The sequence below is a fragment of the Neovison vison genome, chromosome 6 (assembly GCF_020171115.1).
Source record: "Neovison vison isolate M4711 chromosome 6, ASM_NN_V1, whole genome shotgun sequence".
In the NCBI taxonomy this organism is placed as follows: domain Eukaryota; kingdom Metazoa; phylum Chordata; class Mammalia; order Carnivora; family Mustelidae; genus Neogale; species Neogale vison.
The window spans coordinates 156854256-156874894 of NC_058096.1; the positions used below are offsets into that span (position 1 = coordinate 156854256).

Sequence of the window (20639 nt, forward strand, 5' to 3'; positions counted from 1 at the left end):
TTTTCATTCATAATCCATTCTTTGTCTTTGTAAATTCATTCTCAGGAAAAGAGTGTTCCAGCGGCTACATACATGTGATATCATCACTCTGAGTTAACAGAACGTGAGTACTCTGACACAGCAAATATCCGTAGACATAACCCATGTACACAGAAGCTCTCTTTAAGACTGTAAAGAGATCCTGGGGCTCCTGGGTGGCTTAGTGGGTTAAGCATATGACTTGACTTCCGCTCAGGTCATGATCTCAGGGTGATGACATGTGACCATGCTGGGCATGGAACCTACTTCAGATTCTCTCTCTCTCTCTCTCTCCCCCCCTCCGCCCTTCCCCCCACCACCAAGCACGGGTGTGCACTCTCTCTCTCTCTCTCTCTCAGGAAAAAAAAAAAAAGGAATAAACAGATCCTAACCAAAAAGTTTGAGAACTGCTGAACCAACCCTCCAACTGAAGTAATGGGAGTCAGCACTTCCTCATGTGGCCACCAGAGGGCATGAGAAAACCAGCTTTCGAGAAAAGGGCGGAAGGCAGAGGGAAGGGCCGGATGGCCCCCCCAACACAGAGCAGTTAAGCATCTTTATGAAATGGAAAAGCCCCCTTCCTCCACCCCAGGCCCTGTTCTCACCCTCCAACCCTCTGCAGCTCCACACCAAGCACAAGGAGGGCAACTGCTAAGCCAGGTACCTGTGGGCAATAGACGGCTTGTGGCCCTCTCCACGGCACCAGGGCACGTCCTCATGAAGGTACGAGAGGCCTCTTGACATGGTCTCTGCCACGTGACACAGTTCATTCCACGTGATGATGTTCCCCTTGAGGTAATCCGTGAGGGAGCCCTACAGGAGACAGCACAGAACTTGGGCACAGGCTCTGGGAACAGAACAGGACCCAGCCGGGCCCCAGGAGGATTGTCTCAATGGACAGAGGCAGGCTCCTCTCCTGGGAGACTGATCAACATGGAAGGTATGTGAAGCTAAGAGGGTTGGGACCCTCTAGGGGTCAGAGGGTGTTAATCACAAAGTCACTGCACTTATTCCTAAGAATTTATCCCAGAGTTAGAGGAGTTCTTGTAGGCACTCATGTCCACACTGACGAAGGGTCGCCCTAGGGTGGAAGGCCACCTCGTCTCAGGAGCCCACAGCCCGTCACAGGATGTCCACAACCTGACTCACCTTGTCATGGAAGGCCGTGATGAGCCAGAGCTCCACCTCCAGGCTGGAGCCTCGCTTCTCAGCGGCAATGAACTGCAGCAGGTTCTCGTGCTTCATGCCAGGTGTGCTAAAGATCTCCCGTTCACTCTGCCATGACTGCTTGTCCTAAGGCAGGGATGCGGCTAAGCCCCGGCGCTGCCATGCCACCCTGCAGCAGGACCACCACCCCAGCCATCTGCAATCCCCCCACCCCAGACCAGCCTCAGCTCCATAAGGGAGGCAGGCAGATGACCAGGACTGAGCTGGGCCCCAGAGCAGAGGTCAATGGTAATCCCAGAGATCACTTAGGGCTAGATTTACCTGATTTACAAACAAGGCCACTGAGGCCCAGGGAGGGAAGTGAGGGGCCCACTGCACCCACCAAATGAGATGCAGAGCCAGGCCTGGCTTTGCTAAGTGTTCTGGGCACCTGCTGGGGTAGCCTGGCGTCCGAGGCCTCTAAGCAGAACCTAATGTCAAAAACAAACCCCTGAAAACCAGAGTGGATCAAAGCCCAACCCCAGCCCTACAAGAAAATGCCAGTAGGGCCCGCCTCTCTCTCATCCCACCTGCACAAGCCTGACGGCCCTGGGATGGGACAGCTCCAGCTGGACAGCACAGGTGGATGACCTGGAAGCCCCTTGCTCACTTACCTGAAGTGGGAAGATCTTGACAGCCACGAAGTCATTCATGAGCTGCGCCTTCCAGACACAGCCAAAGCGCCCCCGAGCCTTGATCTCCAGCAGCTGCAGAGGCTTCAGGCCAACCAGAGGGGACGGAGGTGGAGGTCCAGGGTCCTGGGGAAGAGGGAGGGCTTACAAGGGTCTGGCCGGGTCACCCCACCTCTACCCCTGCCCTTCACCAGCCCTGTCTCACCTCGTGGATGTCCACATGGCCGTAGGGAGGCTTGCGATGCCGGTACATCCAGAAGGCCAGCAGGACGATGAGGGAGAGGCCCCCAATGGGCAGCAGCGAATAGGCCAGCACCGTGAGCAGGGTGGGGGCTGTCGGGGGTGGCTCGTACGTGACTAGGGGACACACGGAGCCCTGTGTCACACAGCCCGCCCACCCACACACCTCAGGGGCCAGACCAGAGAGCCCCACAGCCACTCCCCACCCAACTCCAGAGCTGAAAGGAGAGCTCCAGAGCCAAGGAGAGGCCCCAGCCTGCCCTCCCGCGGCCCTCACCTTCTGGGCCCCCAGCCTCTGGCAAGTGGGTGAAGCGCTCGTTGCAGAAGTTGCCTTCACAGCAGCAGAAGTACACCTGGGGGTTCTCCTCGGTGGCCACACACTCCTGCCTGGAGGCACACAGTTTCCCACGGACCCCTCAGCTAAGGGATGCAAGCCTCACAGGGGCCTGCCCAGCTAAGCCCTCCCCAGTGACAGAGAAGCTCAAGAGGAGCCATCAGGGGACAGTGTGAACCCACCTCCCCTAAAGTGGGACCCAAATGTCGGGCAGGAGAGCCATGGTTCCACACAAAGAGCTCTCCTTTGCATTGGGACAGAGCACACACATCTGCGGGACAGCTAGGACCCTGGCACCATCCCTACTTGACCAAGCAGTAAGGAGAGGCCCGTCTCCCCCTACCCTTAAATGCCAGGCTCGCTTTCACATCTTGAGGCCTAGAGGGCCCTATAGCCACAGGCAGGCTCCAGTGGGACTTGGGGGGAAAATGGGAGGGGAGGTCAGGCTCCAGCAGGACTAAATTGGGCGTGGTTGGAGGGTAGGTGCCAGTGGCACTGAGGCAGGGGTGGGACCAGAAGGGAGGACAGACTCCCCCACGGGCTCTAGGAGGGGAGGGGGGGTTCCAGTGGGACTTGGGGGGGGGCAGGTACTCCAGTAGGACTAAAGCAGAGGTGTGCTGGGAGGGGAGGGCAGGCTCGCCCCAGGCTACAGGGCTAGGGGAGTGGAGGGTGGACTCCAGGGTTACTGGGTGGGGCACTCCAGAAGGACTGAGGCAGGAATGGTGCCAGGAGGGGGGACAGACTCCAGCGCACCGAGGGGATGGGGGGCAGTGAGGGCAGGCCCCGGGCACCAGGCACCTGTCATAGCAGTTGAAGTCGTCCAGCCAGCAGCCCTTCTTGACGAGCTCGATGGTGCCGGAGCTGTTGCGCCAGGAGGCGTAGCAGTGCAGCCGCTTGTCCTGCTCGCCTTCGCAGCGCTCCAGGCCGCTCTGGTTGGTGCGCTCCAGCTCCCAGTTGGCGTTGTAATAAATGCACTCCCGAGTCTCGGCCTCCCCGCGCCCGGAACCTGTGCCCGGGAAGCGAGAGAAGGGCTGAGCAGTCCACAAACCCCTGTGCCTGCCTGTCCTGAGTCCCCGGCCACTCTGAGGGGGACTGGGTGTGGGGGAGTGTGTCCAACAGCCAGAGTGACGGCCACAGGCACAGAAAGGGGCTCCACAGATGCCTGAGCCTCCTGTGTGGGGGTGGGGACGGCTCCCTTGCAGCAGCAGGAGTGGGGAGACCTCAAAACCCCCATGCGTAGCAAGATCACTGTGTTGGGGGGAGGGGAGACTGCTGAAAAGTACCTATTCCTGGGCCTTGCCCATATTGGACATTTGAAAGGGGGGCAGACTCTACCACAGTTTTAAACACCACCACCCTCCACCTCCAGGCCCCCGCCCCCAGAACCTCCAGTGGCTCTGATGCAGACCTCAAGGACCATGTCTGGGCAAACTCCCAGAGGCAGCTTCCCGCTGCTGCTGTCCACCTCACCCCGGGAGACTTGTGTGCCCCCAACCCCACCTCAGACCCTCCAGTCCAGTGTCCTTCCTGCCTCCAGCAACAACACCTGGTGCTCAGCAGGGCAGGAGAAGGTCTTAAGAAGCAGGCCAGCATGCTCAGGGCAAGTCTCCCAAAGTTGCCACGCGGAGTATGTGCCCCAAGCAGAAAGAGGGCTGGCTGGTGGCTAGACACGGTTAACAGAATCCTCCCAGCTGGGCTTGGCCCCTGAAGACCCCTGTGAGCACTCCCCACTATTCCTGTGTCCTCTTCCACCCCCTACATGAGTGCCATCCAGGTGGCCAAACACTTCAACTCCCAACTGCCCCCTTCAAATATTCTCCTTCCAAATATATTCCTTTCCAAATATGGCCTCAAACATTCACCAAATCCATCTTTCTCACTAACCCCTCTCAGGCAATCCTGGCCAGCACTCCCATCTGCCCCAATGGCCCCCAGTCCCCCAAAGCCCTGTAATGGGAAGGAGGAAGGAGATGCTAAAGGAGGTTCCCAGGAAACAGTTTATGGCCCCTGCCTGAAGCCTGGGCTGAAGAGCTCTCCAGAACTCAGTGCCCTACTATGGTCCCTTTATAGACACCCATGATCAACCTCACTGCCAAAAACCACACAGACACCCAAAGGGAAACCAACGCCAAGCATCCACCTAACCTCTCTTCCTGGGCCTACTGCAAGCCAGGGACCTGATGCCACCCCAGCTGGTATTCCTGCCCCAGGAAGGAGGAAGAAAGGGTCAGAGTCACCCCACCGATGGACAGTCAGCCAGCCCACCAGCAACCAGGAGAGAAGACCCCATCCTGACCCTGGGGGAGAGCTCAGTGCCCTGAGTCGTAACAGCCCAAAGCCGCCCTCATCCTCCACTCCACAGCCAAGGTTATCACAGTGGCCATTGAGAGTGAAGAACTTGATATGCACAGTACACTCCAGGAGAAGGACAATGACTGGCTGTCAGGAGGGAAGGGCCCCCCCACTGCAGATCATTCTCTAGTCAACCCACCCCTTCTGAGCTCTCTGCAAGGACAAGAGGCTCCCCCAGAGGCCAAAGGCAAACAGCACATGTCAAAGCTCCAGGTAGGAGCACATATGGCTCAGAATGCCATCCTATCAGAATGCCAGTGTCTAGCCATGGCTCTGGCATGCAAGGACACCAGTAAGAAGAAAAAGAGTGGCCTCCCCACCACCCAGGCAGCTGGGACCCAACCTGGTCCACATGAAGGGCATCAGGGTCTACACAAAGGGGCTCATGCAGGGGTGCATGCTGGCTTCTCCCAGCCGGGCCCCTCATGTAGCACAAGGCCTAAGGCTTGAGGGGAGAACCTGAAGGGATGGGCGGAGCCGCAGAGAGGGGGGCTGGCCACTCCTCGATCTTGCTTCCCCCACTGCTGTCATACCATACTGCCAGGCCCCTGAACACACTCTGCTTCTGGACTTAGTACAAGTTACTACCTCTGGCTGCAGGACGCTCTGCACTTTCTCTTTAAATTCCGGCTCTTCTCTCCCCAGAGACCAGGCGAACTATCTACTGCTTCCTCTACGACCTCATTTACCACTCTGGACCAACAGCCTGTTGTTTTTTAAAGGACTGCTTCAGACATTCAAAATGTGTAAAAATAATGTAACCAAAGACAACCTCCAAGAGAAAATAACACAGTGAATACTCATATTAAGAAATAAAACATTGTAAGTGTACTTGAAAGTCCCTTTTGAAATGCCAGCCTTCCCCCCATGAGCCTGCAAGGCTGAGGAAGGCACAAGCCTGACTTATCTTGAGTGCTACAACCAGTTCCAGACACATGACACGTAGACAGAGGGAAGAACGAACGGACAGACAGAAGGCCATGGTCATCACCTGGCGAGGGCAGAACTTCGAAGGGAAGGGACGACAGGAGGCGTGGCCTAAGCCTGCAGCCCAGACTGAGGGTCCCTCAATGGAGTTCCCATCTCCAAGCAGAAAATAAGCAACAAGCCCCCTGTGCAATGCAAGGAGTCCCAACACTGACAGTGGCCACGGCCAGCCCAGCTCCTCTCCTCATGCCACTCACCAAGCAGAGGTTCCTCTGGCCATTACCATGGGCAGGACCCGAGTGGACAGGGCTGACGAGGCCAAAGCTCCAGGTAAGACCCAAGGGCTCAGAATATAAGTGGACCCTCAACCCCGACCAGATCCTCCTGCAGACAACTTCGAGTAAGGCAGCCTCAAGCAGGCTGAGAGTACTTTAATATGTACTATTTATGCTAATTCATTCAAGTCCTAGCTGTAACACTTCCTGGGTGAGTTAATCCATCCTGTGCCTCTGTTTCCTCATGTGTGAAAAAGGGATGATAAAAGCACCTAATTCCTCAGGCTGTTCCCAAGCCAAATGAGTTGATGTGTTTTAAGAGTGGTTATGACAGTGCCTGGCACATTAGCTGTCACATCAAGAGCCACACCCCTCTCTGCTGCCCGTGACAGTCCTTCACATTACAAGCCCCCAGGACGGCTCCCAGCACCTCCAAAAGATTCGCACTCAGAGCCCAGGAGAACCTGCAAACCTGGGAGGCTCCATATCCCTCCCATACCAGGGCCAGGCCCTGCTTGCCAACTGCAAATCCAGGGCCTCCCCCTTTCTCCCTCCTCCTCGTGCTGGCTTCTGCACACACTCAGCTATTTATAGCCTCTGGCAACACTCCAACCTCTGCCTTTTAATAGACACAGGGTTCCTGCCCGTGCTTGTTCGCAAGAGGTTCTCCGACCCCCACCCACTCACTCGCCTATCCCAGCAGGAGAGGAAGCTGCACTCCCAAGATGGGGTGCCAGCAGTACCCCTCCCCCATATTTGCTACCTCAGAGCCCTGAGGGCAGCCTACCTCCCAGATACCTGGGCAGTGGCTCACTCCATCCCTGAGTCACAGCCAACCCAACTGCTGGCCTCCAGACGAACTATGTATACAAGTAGCAGTGTCCCCAATAGGCAGTCCCTAGATTCCAAGGGGCTTAGATTTTGTTGGAAAGAAGACCCCAGTATTTCCCAAGCCCTCAGCCCAGGTGAGCAGAGAAACCCCACTCCTGGACACGTACCACCCCCGAGAGAAATAAAAATACATACTCCACTCTGAACCAACATTCCAGAGCTTGCCCCAAAAAGACCAATTCTGACACTCGAAGACAAGCACAGGGAGGTGTTTCCCAGTCCAGCTGGCCTTGGACACAGCCCACTATGTGCTGGGGAGATGCAGGGGAAAGCCCACCCAGATACTGCCTGGGAGGCACTGGAAGCACAACAGGGAGGGAAGGGAGACAGAGGGATGCAGAAGTTGGGGGGCGATTAAGGCAGACCCCACACAGGAAGATATAGAGCTAGCGTGGCCACACCTCCCCTGGGGCTCCCTGAGCTCTGGGCTTGGAGTACATCCAGCCTGGCCAACATCTCCCAGAGCAGCTTCAGACCCCAGCAACCAGCAACTGGCTGCATTCTACCCTTGGCTCCTGAAGCCCCTCGGCAGTCCCCCTCTCCCTCCACAGGAAGCAGATGCCCAGCCCCAACCACAGGGGCATCGCAGACCAGTGAGAAAGGGATGCTGCCCACCACATCCACCTCAGTCCTCTGCCTGACGTCAGCATGCCAAGGTGCACCCTCCTCCCGGAAGCCTCTAGGCCTCCATACTTGAGTGGGGGCCAGTGCTCTCCCTTACTCCCCAGACTCCTGGTGGAGTGGCACAGACAGAGAGTGGGGCAGAACAGAATCCACAATGCATGTATACTTGCACCTTTGAACTGGCACACAAGAGAAGAGCTCCAGCACGTTCCCAGCAGCCAAACAACCTCTTGACACACTGGCTTGTTTGACTTGACCCATTTATTTGTGAGCCATCCACACTGATACGCATTCATTTAACAAACACACAGCAGGCACTAAACTAAGCATTTTGCAAATAGTAATGTAGGGGTGACTGGGTGGTTAAGCATCCAACTCTTGATTTCAGCTGAGGTCATCATCTCAGGGTTATGAGATGGAGCCCAGGTAGGGCTCCATACCTTAAGACTTTTTCTCTCCCTCTCCCGCTGCCTGCCCCAAATAAACACGTAAGTAAATAAATAAATGTATCCTAAGCTGAGGCACAGTGAGGTGAAGTATCTTCCCCAAGTAACTACCAAGTGTCAAAACCAGGCAGCCCGGTTTTGGAACCCAGGCAGCCCGGCTCTGCAGTCCGAGCTCACAAGGGAAGTGGCCAGCTGGCCCCTGCACTTCTAGGTTATTTACAAGGGGTAAGGATCTGAGCGCGGCCACCAGGAAGCCTCTGGACTCGTCCTGTGCTCACACGCAGGCAGGCAGGGGGTATGTTAGAGATGCTGGGTCCTATCATAAGGTAGGAGCATCTTCAACTCAACCAGAGACTGTCAAACTTTCCTCCCAAGGACCCTTCTGGATGTACCAATTCATGTTCCCAGAAGACTACAGCCCCACTGAGCTACACACTCACCACAGTATTTGCTCACCTGATCAGTATGAAATGGTGTAAGAGAGCTTTGATCCCCATTTCTTAATTATGTGTGAAACTGATCATCCTTTTGTGTTTATTAACCCCTACTTCTAAGAAATGCCTGTTCACATCCTTTCCCATTTTTCTGCTAGGCTGCTTTTCCCAGGACTTGCATGAATTCTTTATATAGTCTTGGTATTAAAACTTTCTAACCATATAGTAACCCCCTTTATTTGTTTATTTGCTCTTCACCAAAAAGGTTAATAATGTAGATATACAACATTTTGTGGTTAGTATTTTCTGAATTTATCTTTTTCTTTTATTTTAAATCTTTATCTTTTTCTTCCAGTTCAACTTAACACTGTCTTTGACCTAGACCTGAATCCCATCATATTCATGATTACTGCTATATTTACATTTTTTTTTTCCTCTCTACTGCTACCACCTTTGAATATCTTTTTTTAATTCCACATTTCAGCCACTCTGGTCTTGAAATAACTCACTCTGTATCTATTCTATTACAAGCTAGCCTTTAAACTTTAATACGTACTATTTATGCTAAAGTTAATCAATATCTCTACCATCCCTCATAGGAACTTAACTGCTTTAGACCCAACTACCTTCTTCCAACAACACGTAATCAATTTGATGTAATATTGGTGTTAAATATTTAATCTGCTACCACTGTTCTTATCTGCCTTCCAAAGCAGATATGATCTCTATTGTATACACTCGGTATTTTCTTATTTGTCCAAACTTTCATCAGTTCATCTCCTCAGCCAACCCTACATCTCTGCTCTTCCTTCTGAGACCACTGTCCTTCTAAAAGAACATCCTCCCTCAGTAAAGATCTTTTGGTAGAAAAGCTTTTATTCGCTTTTCTGAAAATGTTATTTTGCCCTGTTTCCCAACTGACAGTTTAAAAGAACATAAACTTTCAGGCTGAGTTATTTTCTCTGGTCATTTTGAAAATATTATTCCACAGTCTTCTGACTTCTACTGTTGTTGCTGAAAAGTCTGCTATTATTTTAACTTTGTAGATACTCTGTCTTTTCAGCTACTTTCTTAGATCATCTCTTTACAGTTTCACTATGAGCCATGTGTCTAAGTATATGTTTATTTACACTGCTTGGAAAAATATGCTTTTTATTCAATGATTTACTTCTATTATCAATTCTGAACAATTCTTGGCTGCTTCTCCCTCTTCCTCTGCCCTTCCCCCACTGCTTGTGCTCTCTCTCTCACGTGCACTCTCTCAAATATACAAAATCTTCAAACTATAAATAAATAAATAAATAAATAAATGAAGTATATTAGACTTTCTCATTCTATCCAGTATTTTTTTTTAAGATTTTATTTATTTATTTGACAGACAGAGATCATGAGTAGTCAGAGAGGCAGGCAGAGGGAGAGGGGGAAGCAGGCTCCCTGATGAGCACAGAGGCCAACGCAGGGCTCAATCCAGGACCCTGAGATCATGACCTGAGCCGAAGGCAGAGGCTTAACTCACTGAGCCACCCGGATGCCCCTTTATCCAGTATTTTAACTCTGCCTTTATGTTTTCCAATTCTGTCTCTAGGCACCACTACGGATTAATTGTATATGGCCTAACTTCCAACTTATTAATTCTCTCTTTAGCTGTGTCTAATTTGCTGTTTAGCTCTTCTACTTAATTTATAAATTCAATTAACCCATTTTTTCACTTCTAGAAGCTCTGTTTTTAAAAAAAGTTTCTTGATTAATTTTGATACTGATTAATTTTGATACTGATTTGTCATACTCCCAAACCCTTATTTATTAACTCCATAATTTAATTTCTTGAACATTTATCTCTGCCACCTGTTAGTCAGATGATGATTTTTCACTCATGGTATCTTATTTCCTGGTGTGTTTGGAATTTAGGATCCTCAGAATTTTGGATTCTGTTTTTGGATACATATCTTATGTTCATCAGGCCTCTTCTGTGAGAATACTCGAAGGCCAAGTTTGAGGGGGCAATGTTCCAGAGATAATTTATTTTTTTGCTTCTGCCAAACTTTCTAGGATATCATCAATTTGGAATCACTTTAATTTCTCAGCTTCAAGTTTCCCAGAGAACACTAGTTGGTATAAACTTCAACTCCAAGCTCATGTAAGCACAGACCCATGGTTATAAATTCTCAAGGGAAACTACCAGCCTCCCTATCAACCTAGGCCAAGACAATTTCATTATATACTCCCTTTGTCAGCAAAAGAATGTTTCTTCTAGTCCATACTTTCACTGAAGGTATAACCCCACAGAAGTTTTATCATATGAGGGCCTAAGTCTCAATTTCATACCTTATCTCTAAATGCCTTACACACTGTCACTAAACCTACACCTCTAAGTTTAGGGATAGGGACAGAGTCCTAATTAGAACTAATGAAGTTCTAATTTTCAGTCTCCTCTTGCTTCTCCCTTACTTTCCTACATAGCAGCTATGCATATCCATTCTAATTTCTTTAACTTTTTTTAAGATTTTATTTATTTATTTGAGAGAGCAAGAGAGCACACATGCACGCACAAGGGCACACAAGAGAGGGGAGGGGCAGGTGGAAGGAGAAGCAAACTCCCTGTTGTATAGGGAGCCTGATGCAGGACTCCAACCTGGGACTCCAGGATCATGACCTGAGCCACCAGCAGTCTTTAACCAACTGAGCCACCCAGGCACCCGCACATCCATTTCAAAAGGATATTAATTATATCTTATCCAGATTTTATGTGTCTTGCATGAGGACTTTTATCAACTGTTTTACTATTTCACTATTATTGCCGAAATATAAATCCAGAAGCATTTTCCAAGGGTGATAGGAAGAGCTCTATATGCTTTCACAAGCCCAGCCTAGCAACAAGGAAATCAAGCCAGGTCACCTCAATTCACTTCCAGCTTCGACTCTGTAAACAAATCCCAGACACCATGCTCCCATAGAACAAAGTGTGGGTCCAGGGCCTTCTCTGCAATCCTTGCCTTTCTCCAAGCCACACCATTTCTAAAGAATACTAAAAAGAGAGCTTCTGGATAAAGGTTACAGATTATACACAAGTATTACTTTTTCTATCTCCTGTACTTCCATGAAAACCACAGCACAGAGAAGTTTTTAAAACATAAACCCATAGAGGTAAAACAAGAACAACAACAAACAAACAACAGGAAAAAAACACAGAAGCTGGAAAGCAGACACACAAGCAGTCAATAACCACAAAGACTCCTGAATTGGTTGTGGAGAAAGCTGCAACACAATTTCCACCCAGGATCCTCCAAAACTCAGGAATCTATGTAATCAGATGTCTCTGTAAGAGTGGAGGTGAAGATGAATCCAAAGACAGAAAGGCTGGCCAGATTCTCAGAGCTCACTACCACTCACCATGGCTGGGGGCTGCTTCCTCCAACCCAGCAGACAGTAGATTATTTTCTAAAGAAGATAAAATAAAGAGCCTCTGGAAAGGGAGCAGTGGGAAAATTTGAGGGCACAGGTACCATACTGAAACAAGACGTATACAGAACAATATACAAAGTACAGAAACTCCAGCTGTTCTCCCACCGTGGTTCCTAGGATGTTGGCAGCCAGACCTTTACTACCCTCCCCCACCAATCCCCAAAGAGAAAGCAGAAGATACTTTTCAGGAGAGTCTAACTAGCTTCAAAAACAACCCCATCAGATCATCCTACAGTTGGTGGGTTCCACTCAGAAGCTTAGAGCTCTCAATCAGTATTCAGGTCCGTCCTTAAATATTAACAGGTCTAGGAAAGCCACGTACCTGAAAGACAGAGATAAAAACAGGTGGGGGGGGGGCCGGGGGGGCGGGAGCCAACTTGGAGAAAACAGAGATTATGCAGGGAGAAGATAACTTCACTTCACAAAAATTCTACCAATACCTTCAGAGAGCTAAAAAAAGAAAACCAATGCACTCATGAAAAATAAACAGAATGGCATTGTTAAAAGATCAGAGAATGAAAGAGCTTTAAAAAAAATTTAAAAATATATATATATATATACATACGCACATATATATATGGTGGCAGAAATTAAAACCAACAGGAATAAAAGATAACACTGAAGTAATCTCACAAAGTCAAGTAAACACACACAATTACAGAAAATATGAGAGAAAACAGAAAAGGAATCTAGAGGCCCAGTCCAGGAGTTCAAGACCTAAGTAACAGGAGTTGTGGAAGGAGAAAACAAAAGAGAAGAAATCAGAGACCATCACAGTGAATGAAAACAGGCCTCCCAGCAAGGCCTATCACTGTGAAATTTCACCACAGTGGGGACAAGAAAAGAACCCATAACAAATGTCTATCAAGAGAGAAATGTCACCTATAAAAAATTAGGAATCAATGGCTTTATACTTCCTGCAGCCAACTGGGGGGGGGGTGTCCTATTTATAAGCTCATACCCACTCAACTATTAATGAAATGTGAAGGAAGAAGAGAGAAAAGTAAGATCATTAAAATGTACCTCTTATTCACCCTTTCTCAAAAAGGTACTAGAGGATACGCTCCACCAAACAAAAAAAAGAAGATACAACAAGGATACAAAAACCCAAAGATGCAACACAAGAGATAGTGATAGGTATCTTAAAGATGAAAACCAAAGGAGATACAGGGTGACAGCCACACTGGGATGGGAGCCAGAGTCTACATGTAAACTTTGTTCAAACTGCTGGCTGACCTTTAACAAAGGCACCAAACACACTTCAAGCAACCAAGAAAGCATAAAGGAGCTAAAACAGATATTTCAGGAGCTACACACCATGGAAGAGTTTATGAATTCAGCCAATATAACCACCTATTAACACAAAAATAAAAAAAAATTAAAAAAAAAAACCCACCAGCAAAACAAAACAAACTCAAAACAAACAAGGCATTTAAGAGGAACATAACGGAATTCAGAGCCTCTACAATTATCATTCACAATATTTAGATATAATCCAAGATTATATAAAAAACAGGTAATGTATCTCGTATTCAAGAGAATAGATAATTGCTGAGACTAATTCTAAGATGATCAGATGTTGGAATTAGCAAAGATTTTAAAGTAACCATCAGAAGTACACGTTCAAGAAACTAAAGGAAAATACATTTCAATGAAGGCATTGGTAGGACATATCAGCAGAGAAATAAACCTACAAAAAATGGGTGTCTGCATGGCTCAGTTGGTTAAGCATCTGCCTTCAGCTCAGGTCATGACCTCGGGGTCCTGGGATTAAGCCCGCATCCCACCTCCCATCTCCCACCGTGGCTCCCTGCTCAGCAGGGAGTCTGCTCTCCCTCTGCCTCTCCCACTCACTCCTGATCACTCTCTCAAATAAATAAATAAAACCTTTAACAAAAAACCTACCAAAAAAGGAACCAGATGGAAATTCTAACACTGAATAATCTGAAACAAAAAATTCACAAAGACAAGTTGAAAGTAAATGAAGGGAAATAAATATACCATGTCAACATAGCTAGAGTGATTATTAAGATGAAATTTTATAATGCTAAGAGACAAAAATGGGTGATTTATTCCCCTGTTGAAGCCCCATCAACTAGTACCACTTCCCAATACTGAAACAATTACTCATGCCTATGAAATATCACTTCAAAAGAACCGAAATGCTTTGACTCTTATGGGAAAAGTGGTCCATTTTCCAACTTCTGTGTTTCTCCTTTGTCTTAAATTAAGCATCCATATAGGCATGGATATACTTCTGGACTTTCTATTCCATTCCATTGTCTATTTAGCTATCTAGCACCAAAAGCTTCCCATTTTATTTATTTTTTAAAGATATTTTACTTGAGAAAGAGAGAGAGAGAGACAGCATGAGCAGGGGGAGGAGCAGAGGGAGAAGGAGAAGCAAACTCCCTTCCAAGCAGGGACCATGATGTGGGGCTCAATCCCAGGACACCCAGATCACTCCTGAGTCCAAAGCAGACACTTAACCCACTGAGCCACCCAGGCATCCCAAAAGCTTCCCATTTTAATCCTCAAATCCAGTAGGCACAACTTGTTCTTTTTCTTGAAGATAGCCTTGACTCTTTCTAGTCCTTTGCATTTCCAAACTGTTTTACTCCAAGAATTAAAGATTATACCCTACAGGCTTTTTCTGCAGCTATTGAGATAATACTGTTTTGTTTTGTTTTGTTTTGTTGTTTTTTGCTCTGTTAACATGGATGGCAGATTAGATTTTCAATTGTTAAACCAGTTAAAATAGTTGAGACTAAATAGTTGGCCATGATGTTTTGTTTTGTTTTTTACATATTGCTAGATTCTATTTGTGAATGTTTTAAAGACTTTTGCATCTTATATTCATTAAGGATATTAGTTCTATTTACCTTTCCTGCTCTATGTTCCCTTATCTCACTTTTATTGCTTTCTTTTCAATTTGTGAATTCCCTACTATTCCATCTGTCCCTTTTATTAGCTTGAAAGTTATCACCTTTCTATCCTTTAGTGATTACCCCAGAGATGCCTCTTTGAATTATCAAACCTAACATTAACGGGTAGTTTCATCTTCATGGTGGCCAATGTAAGAACTTTTAGAACAATTAAATTATATGTTCACTGCACTCTCCATATAGCATTGTTGTCATGTGATGCTTCTATATGTATTTCAAACTCAGTAACACAATTCTTTCATGTCCAAATGCATATCATTTTCAGTGTTCGTCATTCTTTTCTGCATCTATGACCTCCCATTTAGATCATTTAGCGTCTGCCTGAAGAACACTCTCTTTACTTGATACCCTCACTCTTTTTTTTTTTTTAATTTATGTATTTATTTTAAGGAGAAGAGAAGAAGGGCAGAGACAGAGAGAAGGAGAATCTCAAGCAGACTTCCAGCTGAATGTGGAGCCAGACATGGGGCTCGACCGCACAACCCTAAGGTCATGACCTGAGCAAAAATCACGAGTCAGAAGCTTAAATGACTGAGGCACCCAGGTGCCCTGATACCTTCATTCTTGACAGACAGTTTCACTTAATATAGAAGTTTAGGTTGACAATTATTTCTTTTAGCATTAAAGCTATCATTCCATTGTATTCTGGCTTCCACGGTTACTGAGACGTTAGATGTCAATATAACCATTACTCTTTTGATTGTAAATATGCCTTTTTCCTCTGGCTGCCTTTTAAGATTCTCTCCTTGGTGTTCAGAAGTTTGGCCAGAATAAGATTAGGTGAGTAAATTTTATTTATCTTATCTAGGTTCACAGGGCATCTTGAACCCGTGGCTTGACGCCTTTCATTCATTTTGCAAAGTTCTCAGCTATTATCTCTTCTGCTTCTTTTATTTCTGGTTATTTGTGTGGCTCTGATTACATGGATCTTAGCCCGTTTCACTTTGTCCTCTGTGTATCTTTCCCTCTCTTCTGTATTATCTTTTTCTCTTTCCAGGACTAAGTCTGTTTATTATCCTCTGATCTGTCTTCCTGTTCATTAATATCTCCTCAGTTTTACTTAATCTCTTGATAAAATCATCCACTGAGTTCTTAATTTCTGTCCATATACAACGTAGATCTATAACACAGTTTTCGTTTAGCTCCTATATATTCTTCCAGCTCTCTACTGAAATCCCCACTTTCATTTCCTTGATCGTAGCAAGCATGATTTTTCAATATACCTATGATAACTCCAGTCTGGAGCTCATCCAGGTTTTGCATCAACTGTGATGTTGAAGCTATTTATTTATTTATTTATTTTAAATGGCTACTTATTTTAAATGATCATGATCACCCAGTAATGAATGATATGTGCAAAATTGTCTGTAAAATAACTTGAGGCCGAACATTCCTATAATGTTACATGTATTCCTAGCCGGCAGCTAAGGGCACTAGTAACTCCAGAACATCCTAATCCTGCTTTAGATTTGTCTTCTTTTGGTTCCCCTTTGCCCCAAGTTTTTGGAGTTCCAACTCAAAAGGAGGGGTTCACCATACTTGCCCTCAGTTGAAAACTCCAATCCCTGTCTTCCTAGCCCCACAAGGCCATCAAATGCAAATGCAACCCTCTTGGTTGCCCATATGAAAGGGCTAAAAAGAGACTCAAACATCAAAGTCACCACCCAGGGTCTCACACATATCCTGTCCTGGTAGGTCTTCAGTATCTTCTTAGCTGTAAGTTGCTTTCAGCCAAAGATGTTGTAGCAATCTGTCCATCTTTTCCAGATGCCTTCAGAAAGAGGGCTGGTCTTGGTCATCATAGGAGGAAGCTTCCATATCTACTTTTTACCCAGCTTTTAGGCTATTTTCAGGAGCACATAATACCCAAAGGGGCTCTACCCATACAAAGAAATTGAAATCACCTATGTAGATAATCCCATCCATGGAAGTGTTTAATCAGACCCTGGAGGCATGGAAAAAGTAACTTCTACTCCAAAGTGTAACTCAAGAGGGAAAAAGAATTCCCTTTCAACCAATTTTATTATTTCAAACTGTTGGGGACTGAACTGAGTGTCTCCCCTGCCCCAAAATTCTTAACTCCCAATGTGACTGTACTGAACGTAAAGCCTTTAAAGAGGTAATTAAGGTCAAATTGGGCTGTAAGGGTAGAGCCCTAATCCTACAGGACTGGTATCCTCGGATGAAGAGGAAAGACACCAGAAGTGTATGTACACACAGAGAAAAGACCATGTGAGGACACAGTATGTAGGCAGCTATCTGCAAACCAGAGAAAGTCCTCACCAGAAACCAACCCTGCTGGCTCCCCAAAGAGAACTTCCAGCCTCCAGAACTGTGAGAAAATACATTTCTGTTATTGAAGACACACAGTCTATGGTATTTCAAAGCCACCCATTCTATGGCTGCCCTATCAGTCTAAGGCACAGACAGTGCACATCACCTGCACAAAGTGGGAAAGCTGACCGAGACGTCATTCATCCTAGAAACAGTACTGTAAGTCCACAGTCACCTAAATCCACAAGCAGAGCCTGACAAGTGGGTTTACACAAGGAATCCCAGGGAAAGAGTGGTGAAACAGCGGACAGCATGCTGAAGAAGCAGACTAGGAAAGCAAAGGCTCTGGAAAAAAGTTATCTCAAACTATCTTCCCTAGTTCTGTGGCCATCCGTGGCAGAAAGTTATACAAGGGAACACTGCACACGCTCAGACAGAAGTGAAGCTCACCAGAGCCCCTTCTGTCATAAGAAGCTCCTCACCAAATGCTAAAATAATTCTTCTACAAGTGTCTCCTATATCCCCTGCCACCATTATCCCTACATGTGAAATCAGGGTCCTGCCATGCCACAATCTTGTCAAAGGCACTGGGGTCACTAGTGCTAATGCTCTGTTATGCACAGCTCCTCACAACCTTGAGCAAGTGCCTTCTTCTCTCTGGAGGCTGAAGGCAGTGTAAAGCCTGGTTGGTGAACTCACACAGACACACACATGCATAGCCATCCCAAACCCAGAGCAGCATTTACTGGCAAGTCCATTGCTACCTCTCCTCTATCAACACAGGAGGCTCAGACACAGGAAGGAGCCTCTCTGGCTCTCCTCAGACACTAGACCTTGTCTGGGCACCTTTTACGAAGTGGGCTATTTCCAACCTCTGCAATCTCGCATTTTTGGAGGGGGAGGAGAGGACTACAGATAGCTGCAGGAGGCCACCTGCCATCTCACCCAGCTTCTGTCCCCACTGCCATCACCTGGGTAGCCTCGTGGGGGGAAAAACAGTATAGCCATTTCTCAGTACCTATTAAAATTTAAAATATACATGTCCTGGGGGGCCTGGCTGGCTCAGTCAGTACAGCACGCAACTCTTGATGTTAGGGCTGAGTCTGAGCCCCACATTTGGTGCAGAGATACCTTAAATAAATAAATCTTGATAAAAATAAAATATGCACATCCTATGACCCAGAAATTCCTCATCATCTGTCCTTAAGAACCAACCTGCATAAACTGTATACAATCAGAAAATCCATCAACAGACTAGATAAAATGTAGTCCATATACAAACTTTGAAATTTCACACAGCTATTAAAATGATCAGGTAGATCCATACATACGAGAAAGACTGCCAAAACATACCTCTGAATTTAAAAGCCATGACATGTAACAATACAGATATTAAGTCATAAACATGGTAAGCAAAAGATGGACAAAGAACAATTCACTCTGTTAGATTCCATTCATATAAAGCACAAGAACAGGCAAAACTAATGTGGGCTGTGAGAAGTCAGGACGGTGATTACCCTTAGGGATGTAGGGGTAGAGCAGTCTCTTAGGGAACAAGAAAGGGCTTGGTGGAGATAGGGGCTGATCAATTTCTGATTCTCCACCTAGATGCTGATTCCACAGGCATATTTAGTTTGTGAAAATTCATCAAGCTGTCACTTGGGATAATTACACTGTTCTACATGCATTTTATACCCCAATTAAATGTTTGAAAAGGAACAATACCGTTTTAAGTTAAAAAATCCTATTTCTTGGGGTGCCTGGGTGGTTAAGTGGGTTAAGCCTCTGCCTTCGGCTCAGGTCATGATCTCAGGGTCCTGGGATTGAGCCCGGCATCGAGCTCTCTGCTCAGTGTGGAGACTGCTTCCCCCCTCTCTCTCTGCTTGCTGCTCTGCCTACTTGTGATCTCTCTCTCTCTGACAAATAAACAAATAAAATCTTCAAAAAAAAAAAAAAATCCTATTTCTCTAAGTACTTCCACAGATGCACAGATAAAATGTGTAGAAGGACTCAGATGGGACCAGGTGGGGACTGAGGGTAGTAAAAGGCTCTGGTTTCTGTAGTTGAATGTATGTGTATTATTCATAAAATCAGAAATTAATAAAATTTAAAATGGGAAAAGAAATATGGCCCAAGGGATACCATACCCCCCAGCTATACCCTGGTAGCTAACCAGGAGACCCTTGAGTAAAGGGAGGTTTCAGAGTGATTATTCAGGGCAGAGGAGGCAGAACTGCATTGTCCTAGTTCTCCTTCCCCTGAGTGCCCCTACAGGACCCACTCTCAGGTTGGGGGTTCACAAGAGGGGCCAGCCTGGTGGGAGGGAAAGCAGAATTCACCTCTGTAACTTTTCAGCCCTCTATTTCTTTTTTTTTTTTTTTTTTTATTTATTTATTTGACAGAGAGATCACAAGTAGGCAGAGAGGCAGACAGAGAGAGAGAGGAGGAGCAGGCTCCTGCCGAGCAGAGAGCCCGATGCGGGACTCGATCCCAGGACCCTGAGATCATGACCTGAGCCAAAGGCAGCGGCTTAACCCACTGAGCCACCCAGGCGCCCCTCAGCCCTCTATTTCTAAATCCTAGAGCAGCTGAACCCTGATCCCCAGTTTCTCAGGCAGAAAGGCTAGACCTCCCCCCCAATGAAACATGAGCCACAGGGCTCCTCTTTAACCCACTTCCCACCCAAGCCTGGCTATTGAGCACCTGAAGGGAACATCAAAACTTGAGTGACAAGGAAATTCCCAAAAAGTACATAAAAGTACATGGGTTTATTAACCCATGGCTGTCGGCCCAGGGCTCTGAGAACTCACACATTCTTTCTGAATCAATGGGGGAGGGTGGTGGGAGGTAGAAAGAGGACTGTCAATGACATCAGACATTAAAGGCATTGTCCTCATGCCTGAAAACACTGTGCACCACTACACAAGCCAGAAGAAAAAAAACATCCTGACATCAACACTCAAGAGAGTCAGCTTCCAAGTCAGCCTCCCATTTCCATTGGTTCAGGCTGAGGAGGCCAGCAGGGCCCCACCTCTCCTCAGATGGACAGACAACAGCTGGTCTGGTCACATCTTCCGAAATGCTTGACCACAAACTCCGGGAAGCAGCCTTCTCCATCCTCCAGCCAAGGGCTTGGGTTTCCAATCAGCCTTCCTTTTCCTTCCCAGAACTAATTTTAGCCTCCTTGGTTGTCAGAGTGGAACTGAAATAGTCGGCAGAGGAACATTTGCAAACAAGAACACCAGCTCACCTCATAAAACACCTCTGCTCCAGCCGAGAGGCTGACCAAAGAGAAGTCCCATTGTGTGGCAGGCCCGGCCCCTAGAGAAGGTCCCTTGGGATGAGGGCCACACATCTGCCCAGTGGGCCAGGCTGTCTTTCCAACACCTGCTCCCAATAACCACATGTCCATGAATGAAAACACCCAGCTAGGGCTGCCAGTCCCTGAGTCTGAAAAAGGCACATATATGTGTCCAGCAAGACTCTAATAACCAGGGCAAAGCCTGGGGCTGTTCAAAGGCAGGAAGCTATGACTGATCCTGGGCCAGGAAGCACAGCTCACCCCCAACCCCTATAATC

At 47.1% G+C, this 20639-nt stretch overlaps 1 protein-coding gene across 1 annotated transcript in view; it reads right to left on the reverse strand.

Annotated features, from left to right (window-relative positions):
• Nucleotides 1-20639, reverse strand: part of ACVR2B (activin A receptor type 2B) — a 40381-nt gene that overhangs the window by 13682 nt on the left and 6060 nt on the right. Inside the window, exons 2-7 of the mRNA XM_044252666.1 lie at nucleotides 3229-3436; nucleotides 2374-2483; nucleotides 2062-2213; nucleotides 1839-1982; nucleotides 1168-1311; nucleotides 683-831 (exon numbers count right to left, since the gene is read on the reverse strand). Of these exons, the coding sequence (XP_044108601.1) occupies nucleotides 683-831; nucleotides 1168-1311; nucleotides 1839-1982; nucleotides 2062-2213; nucleotides 2374-2483; nucleotides 3229-3436 (907 nt within the window). The remainder of the gene's footprint in view (nucleotides 1-682; nucleotides 832-1167; nucleotides 1312-1838; nucleotides 1983-2061; nucleotides 2214-2373; nucleotides 2484-3228; nucleotides 3437-20639) is intronic.